Here is a 12,500-nt window from a genome sequence, read left to right as displayed (position 1 = left end):
TAATGAGGACACTGATAGGGGGGGTGTTGATCAGAGTGTAATGAGGACACTGATAGGGGGGTTGATCAGAGTGTAATGAGGACACTGATAGGGGGAGGGGTTGATCAGAGTGTAATGAGGACACACTGATACACTGATAGGGGGAGGGGGTGTTGATCAGAGTGTAATGAGGACACTGATAGGGGGGGGTTGATCAGAGTGTAATGAGGACACTGATAGGGGGGGTTGATCAGAGTGTAATGAGGACACTGATAGGGGGGGTTGATCAGAGTGTAATGAGGACACTGATAGGGGGTGTTAGGGGGTTTCTCAGAGTGTAATGACGACACTGATACACTGATAGTGTTGAGGACACTGGGTGTTGATCAGAGTTGGGACACTGATACACTGATAGGGGGAGGGGGGTGTTGATCAGATAGGGGAGGGTTTGATAATGAGGACACTGATACACTGATTTAGGGGGAGACAGGGGGGTGTTGATCAGAGTGTAATGAGGACACTGATACTGATAGAGGGGAGGGGGGGGGGTTGATCAGAGTGTAATGAGGACACTGATAGGGGGGGTGTTGATCAGAGTGTAATGACACTGACACACTGATAGGGGGAGGGGGGTGTTGATCAGAGTGTAATGAGGACACTGATAGGGGGGGTTGATCAGAGTGTAATGGGACACTGAGGGGGTGTTGATCAGAGTGTAATGAGGACACTGATAGGGGGTTGATCAGAGTGTAATGTGACACTGATAGGGGGGGGTTGATCAGAGTGTAATGAGGACACTGATAGGGGGTTGATCACCAGTGTAATGAGGACACTGATAGGGGGTTGATCAGAGTGTAATGAGGACACTGATAGGGGGGGTTGATCAGAGTGTAATGAGGACACTGATACACTGATAGGGGGAGGGGGGTGTTGATCAGAGTGTAATGAGGACACTGATAGGGGGGTTGATCAGAGTGTAATGAGGACACTGATAGGGGGGGGGTTGATCAGAGTGTAATGAGGACACTGATACGGGGGGGGTGCTGATCAGAGTGTAATGAGGACACTGATACGGGGGGGTGTTGATCAGAGTGTAATGAGGACACTGATAGGGGGTTTTGATCAGAGTGTAATGAGGACACTGATGGGGGGGTTGATCAGAGTGTAATGAGGACACTGATGGGGGGGTGTTGATCAGAGTGTAATGAGGACACTGATAGATGGGGGGTTGATCAGAGTGTAATGAGGACACTGATAGGGGGGTTGATCAGAGTGTAATGAGGACACTGATCAGAGTGTAGGGGATACTGATAGGGGGGGTTGATCAGAGTGTAATGAGGACACTGATGCGGGGGGGGGTTGATCAGAGTGTAATGAGGACACTGATAGGGGGGTTGATCAGAGTGTAATGAGGACACTGATACGGGGGGGGTTGATCAGAGTGTAATGAGGACACTGATAGGGGGGTGTTGATCAGAGTGTAATGAGGACACTGATAGGGGGGGGGTGTTGATCAGAGTGTAATGAGGACACTGATAGGGGGGTTGATCAGAGTGTAATGAGGACACTGATACTGATAGGGGGAGGGGGGTGTTGATCAGAGTGTAATGAGGACACTGATATAGGGGGGGGGTGTTGATCAGAGTGTAATGAGGACACTGATAGGGGGGTTGATCAGAGTGTAATGAGACACTGATACTGATAGTGTAATGAGGACACTGATACGGGGGGGGTTGATCAGAGTGTAATGAGGACACTGATAGGGGGGTGTTGATCAGAGTGTAATGAGGACACTGATAGGGGGGTGTTGATCAGAGTGTAATGAGGACACTGATAGGGGGGGGGTGTTGATCAGAGTGTAATGAGGACACTGATAGGGGGGTGTTGATCAGAGTGTAATGAGGACACTGATGGGGGGTGTTGATCAGAGTGTAATGAGGACACTGATACAGGGGGGGGTTGATCAGAGTGTAATGAGGACACTGATGACAGAGTGTAATGGGGACACTGAGGGGGGGTTGATCAGAGTGTAATGAGGACACTGATAGGGGTTGATCAGAGTGTAATGAGGACACTGATAGGGGGGGTGTTGATCAGAGTGTAATGAGGACACTGATAGGGGGTGTTGATCAGAGTGTAATGAGGGGGTGTTGATCAGAGTGTAATGAGGACACTGATAGGGGGGTGTTGATCAGAGTGTAATGAGGACACTGATGGGGGAGGGGGTGTTGATCAGAGTGTAATGAGGACACTGATGGGGGGGGGGGTGTTGATCAGAGTGTAATGAGGACACTGATAGGGGGGGGGGGGGTGTTGATCAGAGTGTAATGAGGACACTGAAGTCTCTGTTGGAGTGGAGGACAGTTGATCAGAGTGTAATGAGGACACTGATAGGGGGGGGGGGGTTGATCAGAGTGTAATGAGGACACTGATGGGGGTGTTGATCAGAGTGTAATGAGGACACTGATAGGGGGGTGTTGATCAGAGTGTAATGAGGATACTGATAGGGGGTTGATCAAGTGTAATGAGGACACTGATAGGGGGTGTTGATCAACATATGAGGAACTGATATGATCAACATATCACTGAACATGTGATCAACATGTAATGAGGACACTGATAGGGGGGGTGTTGATCATATCCTCAACATGACACTGAAGGGGGGGGTGTTGATCAGACATAATGAGGATACTGATAGGGGGTTGATCAGAGTGTAATGAGGACAACTGATAGGGGGGTGTTGATCAGAGTGTAATGAGGAATGAGGACACTGATAGGGGGGTGTTCAACATGTCCTCAGGACACTATACAGGGGGGTGTTGATCAAGTGTAATGAGGACACTGAACATATCCTGATCACATGTAATGAGGATACTGATAGGGGAGGGGGTGTTGATCAACATGTAATGAGGATACTCCCCAACATGTTGATCCAATGAGGATACAACAGGGGGGAGGGGGTGTTGATCAGAGTGTCCCCAACATGACACTGATACAGGGGGTGTTGATCAAGTATAATGAGGACACTGATCCCCAGGGGGGTGTTGATCAGAGTGTAATGAGGATACTGATAGGGGGGGTGTGTGTTTAGGTGAGTGGTGAGGCAGCTCTAAAGAAGGCAAGTCTGAAGTCTCTGGGACTCACGGGAGGAAGTGCCATAGTGAGGTTGGTTCCTCCACAACATATGCTCAACATATCCTCAACATATCCCCAACATGTCCCCAACATGTCCCCAACATATCCACAACATATCCTCAACATGTCCCCAACATGTCCCCAACATATCCTCAACATATCCTCAACATATCCCCAACATGTCCCCAACATGTCCCCAACATATCCACAACATATCCTCAACATGTCCCCAACATATCCCCAACATGTCCCCAACATATCCTCAACATATCCTCAACATATCCCCAACCCAACATATCCACAACATATCCTCAACATATCCCCAACATATCCCCAACATATCCTCAACATATCCCCAACATATCCCCAACATATCCCAACATATCCTCAACATATCCCCAACATATCCCCAACATATCCTCAACATATCCTCAACATGTCCCCAACATGTCCCCAACATATCCTCAACATATCCTCAACATATCCTCAACATATCCTCAACATATCCTCAACATGTCCTCAACATATCCTCAACATATCCCCAACATATCCCCAACATATCCTCAACATATCCCCAACATATCCCCAACATGTCCTCAACATATCCTCAACATATCCCCAACATATCCTCAACATATCCTCAACATATCCTCAACATATCCTCAACATGTCCTCAACATATCCTCAACATGTCCCCAACATATCCTCAACATATCCTCAACATATCCTCAACATATCCTCAACATATCCCAACATATCCTCAACATATCCTCAACATATCCTCAACATATCCTCAACATGTCCCCAACATGTCCTCAACATATCCTCAACATATCCCCAACATGTCCACAACATGTCCCCAACATATCCTCAACATGTCCTCAACATATCCTCAACATATCCTCAACATATCCTCAACATATCCACAACATATCCTCAACATGTCCCCAACATATCCACAACATGTCCCCAACATATCCTCAACATATCCTCAACATATCCTCAACATGTCCCCAACATGTCCTCAACATATCCCCAACATGTCCCCAACATGTCCACAACATGTCCTCAACATATCCCCAACATGTCCTCAACATATCCCCAACATGTCCTCAACATATCCCCAACATGTCCTCAACATATCCTCAACATGTCCCCAACATGTCCTCAACATGTCCTCAACATGTCCCCAACATGTCCCCAACATGTCCCCAACATGTCCCCAACATGTCCCCAACATGTCCCCAACATGTCCCCAACATATCCTCAACATATCCCCAACATGTCCTCAACATATCCCCAACATGTCCCCAACATGTCCCCAACATGTCCCCAACATGTCCCCAACATGTCCTCAACATGTCCTCAACATGTCCCCAACATGTCCCCAACATGTCCTCAACATGTCCTCAACATATCCTCAACATATCCCCAACATGTCCCCTCCCCAACATGTCCCCAACATGTCCACAACATATCCACAACATATCCTCAACATGTCCCCAACATATCCCCAACATGTCCCCAACATATCCCCAACATGTCCACAACATGTCCACAACATATCCCCAACATATCCCCAACATATCCTCAACATGTCCCCAACATGTCCACAACATATCCTCACCATTACAGCAGACATTAATGCACTGCCACTGATTGGGAAGGGTGGTGGTGATGAGTATGTAGATGATGTCGTTCCTCTCTGCCGTTCTACAGGTTTTTACTGAAGAAGACCAAATCGCCAGGCAACGGAGACGATGACGGCATGGAGGCGGCTTCCACGGCGACAGATCCCGTCGCCAAGGAAACCAAGCCCCGCCCTTTACCCCCCGTCGGACTGCCTCCCTCACAACCAGAGGGTGCAGCGCTGCCTTCAATCAAAAAGGAGAGCCCTGACAGGCCGGTTGAGACTGCGGATGCCCCAGTCCACGTCCCCTCGGCCGCTGGCAGCACACATCCTGGCAAACAGGAAGCGGAAGTGGTTACAAACTCCCAAATTGCGGTGCGGCCTAAAAGCAGTCCCTTCGGGGGAGTGAAGAGGGAGGAAGAGGAGGATGGAGAGAGGGCAGGACCATCTGGTCAGTGCGCTGTCCATCCTTCCTCCTCCTCCTCTTCCTCTCCTCCCTCCGCTCCCTTCATCCCTTTCTCTGGAGGGGGTCAGAGGCTGGGGGGGCCGGGGGTGAGCGGTGTAGGAGCATCATCATCATCATCATCATCATCACTACCATCAATGGTTGGCGGGCCGCCTAAAGCCAAGAAATCTAAACCCAACAACGCCAAGGTGAGACCAGTAGGTCCAACCCAACGTCTTCTCAATGTACTCTGTTGATAAGAGTCAAGTACATGTGAATAGATACATGAATGATAGATGGTATGTTCTAGATGTTCTGTTTCTATCTCTCAGCGCCAAGCCAGTGCCAAACAGGATGACTGGGCCGTGGTAGAGGAGGTTCTGCAGGTAATGTTGATGGGGTTGATGTTGTTCTGATGGGCTGAACAGACCATGTCATGAACGAAACACTTCCATGGAAAAATCCCAGTCTTTTACTCAGGCCTGTTGAGAGTCTCCCCTATTGTTTATATAGAAACCGTGTCAGACAGATACACATTTCTACTGTTGTCATGTCTGCAGCCGTTGAGATGCCTCACCTCTCTCTCTCTCTGTCTCCTCTACAGCCGGTGGACAGGGAGCCCCTGATCTACCACATGGACTCTGGGGTGCATCGCTACGGCAACGAACAGGACTTGCCAGACGAGTTCTTTGAGGTGACTGTGGACGACATCCGCAAACGCTTCGCTCAGCTGAAGAGTGAGAGGTGGGACTGAGGAGAGAGGAGAGACTGAGAGAGAGGAGGAGGGGAGGAGAGACTGAGAGAGAGGAAGAGGGGAGGAGAGACTGAGAGAGAGGAAGAGGGGAGGAGAGACTGAGAGAGGAAGAGGGGAGGAGAGACTGAGAGAGAGGAAGAGGGGAGGAGAGACAGAGAGAGAGGAAGAGGGGAGGAGAGACTGAGAGAGAGGAAGAGGGGAGGAGAGACGGAGAGAGGAAGAGGGGAGGAGAGACTGAGAGAGAGGAAGAGGGGAGGAGAGACGGAGAGAGGAAGAGGGGAGGAGAGACTGAGAGAGGAAGAGGGGAGGAGAGACAGAGAGAGGAAGAGGGGAGGAGAGACAGAGAGAGGAAGAGGGGAGGAGAGACAGAGAGAGGAAGAGGGGAGGAGAGACAGAGAGAGGAAGAGGGGGAGAGACAGAGAGAGGAAGAGGGGAGGAGAGACAGAGAGAGGAAGAGGGGAGGAGAGACAGAGAGAGGAAGAGGGGAGGAGAGACAGAGAGAGGAAGAGGGGAGGAGAGACAGAGAGAGGAAGAGGGGAGGAGAGACAGAGAGAGGAAGAGGGGAGGAGAGACTGAGAGAGGGAGGGAGAGGAGAGGGGAGGAGAGAGAGGAGGAGAGGGAGGGAGGAGAGACAGAGAGAGGAAGAGGGGAGGAGAGACAGACAGAGAGAGGAGAGGGGAGGAGAGACAGACAGAGAGAGGAAGAGGGGAGGAGAGACAGACAGAGGAGAGGAAGAGGGGAGGAGAGACAGACAGAGAGGGAGGAGGAAGAGGGGAGGAGAGACTGAGAGAGGAAGAGGGGAGGAGAGACTGAGAGAGGGGAGGAGAGACTGAGAGAGGGGAGGAGAGACTGAGAGAGGGGAGGAGAGACTGAGAGAGGGGAGGGAGAGACTGAGAGAGGGGAGGAGAGACTGAGAGAGGGGAGGAGAGACTGAGAGAGGGGAGGAGAGACTGAGAGAGGGGAGGAGAGACTGAGAGAGGGGAGGAGAGACTGAGAGAGGGGAGGAGAGACTGAGAGAGGGGAGGAGAGACTGAGAGGAAGAGGAAGAGGGGAGGAGAGACTGAGAGAGAGGAAGAGGAGAGGAGAGACTGAGAGAGAGGAAGAGGAGAGGAGAGACAGAGAGGAAGAGGAGAGAGAGATGAAGAGGGGAGGAGAGACAGAGAAAGGAAGAGGAGAGACTGAGAGAGAGGAAGAGGAGAGACTGAGAGAGAGGAAGAGGAGAGACTGAGAGAGAGGAAGAGGAGAGACTGAGAGAGAGGAAGAGGAGACAGAGAGAGGAAGAGGAGAGACAGAGAGAGGAAGAGGAGAGACAGAGAGAGGAAGAGGAGAGACTGAGAGAGAGGAAGAGGAGACTGAGAGAGAGGAAGAGGAGAGACTGAGAGAGGAAGAGGAGAGACTGAGAGGAAGAGGGGAGGAGAGACTGAGAGGAAGAGGGGAGGAGAGACTGAAAGAGGGGAGGAGAGAGGAAGAGGGGAGGAGAGGTGGGGGAGAGAGGAAGAGGGGAGGAGAGACTGAGGAAGAGGGCTTAGAGACAGGGAGAGACTGAGAAAGAGGGGAGGAGAGACTGAAATGGAGGAAGAGAGAAATGGAGGAAGAGGGGAGAGAGATGGAGGAAGAGGAATGGAGAGACTGAGGAATGGAGGAGAGAGGAATGGGGGAAGAGTGTTGAGTGTTCAAACATGGAAGGAGAGAGAAATGGAGGAAGAGAGAAATGGAGGAAGAGAGAAATGGAGGAAGAGAGAAATGGAGGAAGAGAAATGGAGGAATGGAGGAGAGAGGAATGGAGGAGAGAGGAATGGAGGAGAGAGGAATGGAGGAGAGAGGAATGGAGGAGAGAGGAATGGAGGAGAGAGGAATGGAGGAGAGAGGAATGGAGGAGAGAGGAATGGAGGAGAGAGGAATGGAGGAGAGAGGAATGGAAGAGAGATGGAGGAAGAGAGGAATGGAGGAAGAGAGGAATGGAGGAAGAGAGGAATGGAGGAAGAGAGGAATGGAGGAAGAGAGGAATGGAGGAAGAGAGGAATGGAGGAAGAGAGGAATGGAGGAAGAGAGGAATGGAGCAATGGATTTACATTAGAATGGAGTCAGAGAACTCTGATCCAGAGAGAATGGAGGAAGAGAGGAATGGAGGATCCAGAGAGATGGAGGAAGAGTGAGTCAGACTCTGAGGAAATGAACAGTTAGTGAGGAAAGGAAAAGACACTCTGATCCAGAGGTGACACTACAGTTAGGAGTCATTTAGGAGAGATGATCCAGAGAGACTTACTTGGGTCATTTTGACATCTGATCCAGAGAGAAAGCTTACAGTAGTGAGTCATTTGACACCAGGAGAGATGGAGAGACTTAAAGTGAGTCATTTAAACACTCTGAACCAAAGGCATTTACATTAGTGAGTCATTTAGCAGACACTCTGATCCAGAGAGACTTACAGTTAGTGAGTCATTTAGCAGACACTCTGATCCAGAGAGACTTACAGTTAGTGAGTCATTTAGCAGACACTCTGATCCAGAGAGACTTACAGTTAGTGAGTCATTTAGCAGACACTCTGATCCAGAGAGACTTACAGTTAGTGAGTCATTTAGTAGACACTCTGATCCAGAGACTTACAGTTAGTGAGTCATTTAGCAGACACTCTGATCCAGAGACTTACAGTTAGTGAGTCATTTAGCAGACACTCTGATCCAGAGAGACTTACAGTTAGTGAGTCATTTAGCAGACACTCTGATCCAGAGAGACTTACAGTTAGTGAGTCATTTAGCAGACACTCTGATCCAGAGAGACTTACAGTTAGTGAGTCATTTAGCAGACACTCTGATCCAGAGAGACTTACAGTTAGTGAGTCATTTAGCAGACACTCTGATCCAGAGAGACTTACAGTTAGTGAGTCATTTAGCAGACACTCTGATCCAGAGAGACTTACAGTTAGTGAGTCATTTAGCAGACACTCTGATCCAGAGAGACTTACAGTTAGTGAGTCATTTAGCAGACACTCTGATCCAGAGAGACTTACAGTTAGAGAGTCATTTACAGTTGAGTGAGTCATTTAGCAGACACTCTGATCCAGAGAGACTTACAGTTAGTGAGTCATTTAGCAGACACTCTGATCCAGAGAGACTTACAGTTAGTGAGTCATTTAGCAGACACTCTGATCCAGAGAGACTTACAGTTAGTGAGTCATTTAGCAGACACTCTGATCCAGAGAGACTTACAGTTAGTGAGTCATTTAGCAGACACTCTGATCCAGAGAGACTTACAGTTAGTGAGTCATTTAGCAGACACTCTGATCCAGAGAGACTTACAGTTAGTGAGTCATTTAGCAGACACTCTGATCCAGAGAGACTTACAGTTAGTGAGTCATTTAGCAGACACTCTGATCCAGAGAGACTTACAGTTAGTGAGTCATTTAGCAGACACTCTGATCCAGAGAGACTTACAGGAGCGACGAGGGTTAAGTGCTTTGCTCAAAGGCACATTGACAGATGTTCTTATCTAGGCTGTTTGGGGATTCAAACCAGCGACCTTTCGGTTACTGGCCCAATGCTTTTAACTGCTTGGCTACGTGTCATGAGCAGATCTGGGGTCAGTTTTGACATCCTGGATTTAGTGAGTTAGGATAACCCAATGTCATGTATAAACAAAAGTAAGAAGAGCAGATCTGGGGTCAGTTTTGACCTTCTAATGGTTAAGGTCTGAAAGCAGTCAGTTAGGGAACTTCTATATGGGTTTATATATATACTCAAATTACAGTTTGCCAATGACTTAATTAGACGCTTTGGGGAGAGACTGTGGGGAATGCTGGGAAACGTTGCTGTGTGGTATGTGCATGCGCCTGATTGGTTCTTTATGATGTCTTCTTCAAAAGAGATGTCTGCCTCCCCCGTTCTCTGTGTGACACCACACCAGACAGATTATCAAGGCTAGAATTACATTGACCACAGTGATCTAACACACACGCACACACACAAATCAAAAAGTCAACTGTAAATCATCTCACTTTCTCTCTCCTTTCTCTCCCTCTCCCTTTTTCTCTCTCTCCCTCTCCTCTCTCTTTCTCTCTCCCATCTCTCTTCTCACCTCTCTCCCTCTCCCTCTCCTTTCTCCCTTTAGGAGGGTACTAGAGGAGGCTCCTCTGATGACTAAAGCTCTGAGAGAATCTCAGATGAAGGATAAGATGGACAGATACCCCCGAGTGAGTTGTGTGGGTGAATGTGTGTCAGATACCCTTGAATTTCTCCTACATTTACATGGAATCGACCACTAACCTGGAGGTGGATGCCAATAGTGATCCTAAATCTGTTACTACAGTAACATTAGCAATATAAGTGTGTGTGTGTGTGTGTGTGTGTGTGTGTGTGTGTGTGTGTGTGTGTGTGTGTGTGTGTGTGTGTGTGTGTGTGTGTGTGTGTGTGTGTGTGTGTGTGTGTGTGTGTGTGTGTGTGTGTGTGTGTGTGTGTGTGTGTGTGTCTCTCTCTCTCTCCAGGTAGTTCTGAGGGTCCAGTTCCCTGACAGATGTGTTCTACAGGGATTCTTCAGACCTCTAGAGACAGGTAGATCTCTCTCTCTCTTTCTGTCTCTCTTCCTCTATCCCCTTCTGTCTCCTTGTATTAGTAACTATGTGTTGACTCTAGAGACAGCTAGTTGATATCTATCTGACATTAGAATCAATCTGGAACCATAAAGATGTGATGGAATAACCATTAGAATCACACTGGAACCATAGAGATGTGATGGAATAACCATTAGAATCAAACTGGAACCATAGAGATGTGATGGAATAACCATTAGAATCACACTGGAACCATAGAGATGTGATGGAATAACCATTAGAATCAAACTGGAACCATAGAGATGTGATGGAATAACCATTAGAATCACACTGGAACCATAGAGATGTGATGGAATAACCATTAGAATCAAACTGGAACCATAGAGATGTGATGGAATAACCATTAGAATCACACTGGAACCATAGAGATGTGATGGAATAACCATTAGAATCAAACTGGAACCATAGAGATGTGATGGAATAACCATTAGAATCAAACTGGAACCATAGAGATGTGATGGAATAACCATTAGAATCACACTGGAACCATAGAGATGTGATGGAATAACCATTAGAATCAAACTGGAACCATAGAGATGTGATGGAATAACCATTAGAATCACACTGGAACCATAGAGATGTGATGGAATAACCATTAGAATCAAACTGGAACCATAGAGATGTGATGGAATAACCATTAGAATCACACTGGAACCATAGAGATGTGATGGAATAACCATTAGAATCACACTGGAACCATAGAGATGTGATGGAATAACCATTAGAATCAAACTGGAACCATAGAGATGTGATGGAATAACCATTAGAATCACACTGGAACTGGAACCATAGAGATGTGATGGAATAACCATTAGAATCAAACTGGAACCATAGAGATGTGATGGAATAACCATTAGAACTGGAACCACCACTGGAACCATAGAGATGTGATGGAATAACCATTAGAATCACACTGGAACCATAGAGATGTGATGGAATAACCATTAGAATCACACTGGAACCATAGAGATGTGATGGAATAACCATTAGAATCCTGGAACCATAGAGATGTGATGGAATAACCATTAGAATCACACTGGAACCATAGAGATGTGATGGAATAACCATAAGAATCACACTGGAACCATAGAGATGTGATGGAATAACCATTAGAATCACACTGGAACCATAGAGATGTGATGGAATAACCAGGTGGTTTTCAACTGTCCGTCCAGTTGCTGCTCTGAGGCACTTTGTGAAGAGCCACCTGCAGGACCCCCAACTACCCTTCTACCTGTGTGAGTATCGTTACTCTCTCCGTCTCTCTCTCGCTCCGTCTCTCTCTCTCTCGCTTCATCTCTCTCCGTCTCGCTCCGTCTCTCTCTCTCTCTCCGTCTCTCTCTCACTCCGTCTCTCTCTCTCTCGCTCTCTCTCCGTCTCTCTCTCTCTCGCTCCGTCTCTCTCTCTCTCGCTTCATCTCTCTCTCTCTCGCTCCGTCTCTCTCTCTCTCGCTTCTCTCTCTCTCTCCGTCTCTCTCTCTCTCTCGCTCCGTCTCTCTCTCTCTCTCGCTCCGTCTCTCTCGCTCCGTCTCTCGCTCCATCTCTCTCTCTCGCTCCATCTCGCTCTCATCTCTCAATCAACTTTATACTGAACACAAATATAAAAGTTACATGCAACAATTTAAACGATTCTAATGAGTCACAGTTCATATAAGGAGATCAGTCAATTTAAATACATTTTTGTCCCTGATCTCTGGATTTCAGTCAGCGCACTCCCTCGACTTGAGACTTCTGTGGCGTTGTGTTGTGAGACAGACCTGCACATTTTAGTGGTCTTTTATGTGTAATGATCATGCTGTTTAATCAGCTTCTTGATATGTCCCACCTGTCAGGTGGATGGATTCTCTTGGCAGAGGAGAAATGCTCAATAACAGGGATGGAAACACATTATTGCAAAACATATTTTATTTCAGCTCATGAAACCAACACTTTACATGTTGTGTTTTATATTT

The 12,500-nt window shown here is 47.8% G+C and overlaps 1 protein-coding gene across 1 annotated transcript in view; it reads left to right on the top strand.

Annotated features, from left to right (window-relative positions):
* Positions 1-12,500, top strand: part of LOC127931944 (tether containing UBX domain for GLUT4-like) — a 31,196-nt gene that overhangs the window by 16,363 nt on the left and 2,333 nt on the right. Inside the window, exons 6-12 of the mRNA XM_052526098.1 lie at positions 3,071-3,144; positions 4,834-5,398; positions 5,522-5,575; positions 5,794-5,933; positions 10,051-10,132; positions 10,424-10,490; positions 11,725-11,845. Coding sequence (XP_052382058.1) covers positions 3,071-3,144; positions 4,834-5,398; positions 5,522-5,575; positions 5,794-5,933; positions 10,051-10,132; positions 10,424-10,490; positions 11,725-11,845 — 1,103 coding nt within the window. The remainder of the gene's footprint in view (positions 1-3,070; positions 3,145-4,833; positions 5,399-5,521; positions 5,576-5,793; positions 5,934-10,050; positions 10,133-10,423; positions 10,491-11,724; positions 11,846-12,500) is intronic.

This window comes from Oncorhynchus keta, chromosome 10 (genome assembly GCF_023373465.1).
Source record: "Oncorhynchus keta strain PuntledgeMale-10-30-2019 chromosome 10, Oket_V2, whole genome shotgun sequence".
NCBI lineage: Eukaryota > Metazoa > Chordata > Actinopteri > Salmoniformes > Salmonidae > Oncorhynchus > Oncorhynchus keta.
This window is presented reverse-complemented; position numbering and strand designations above follow the sequence as displayed.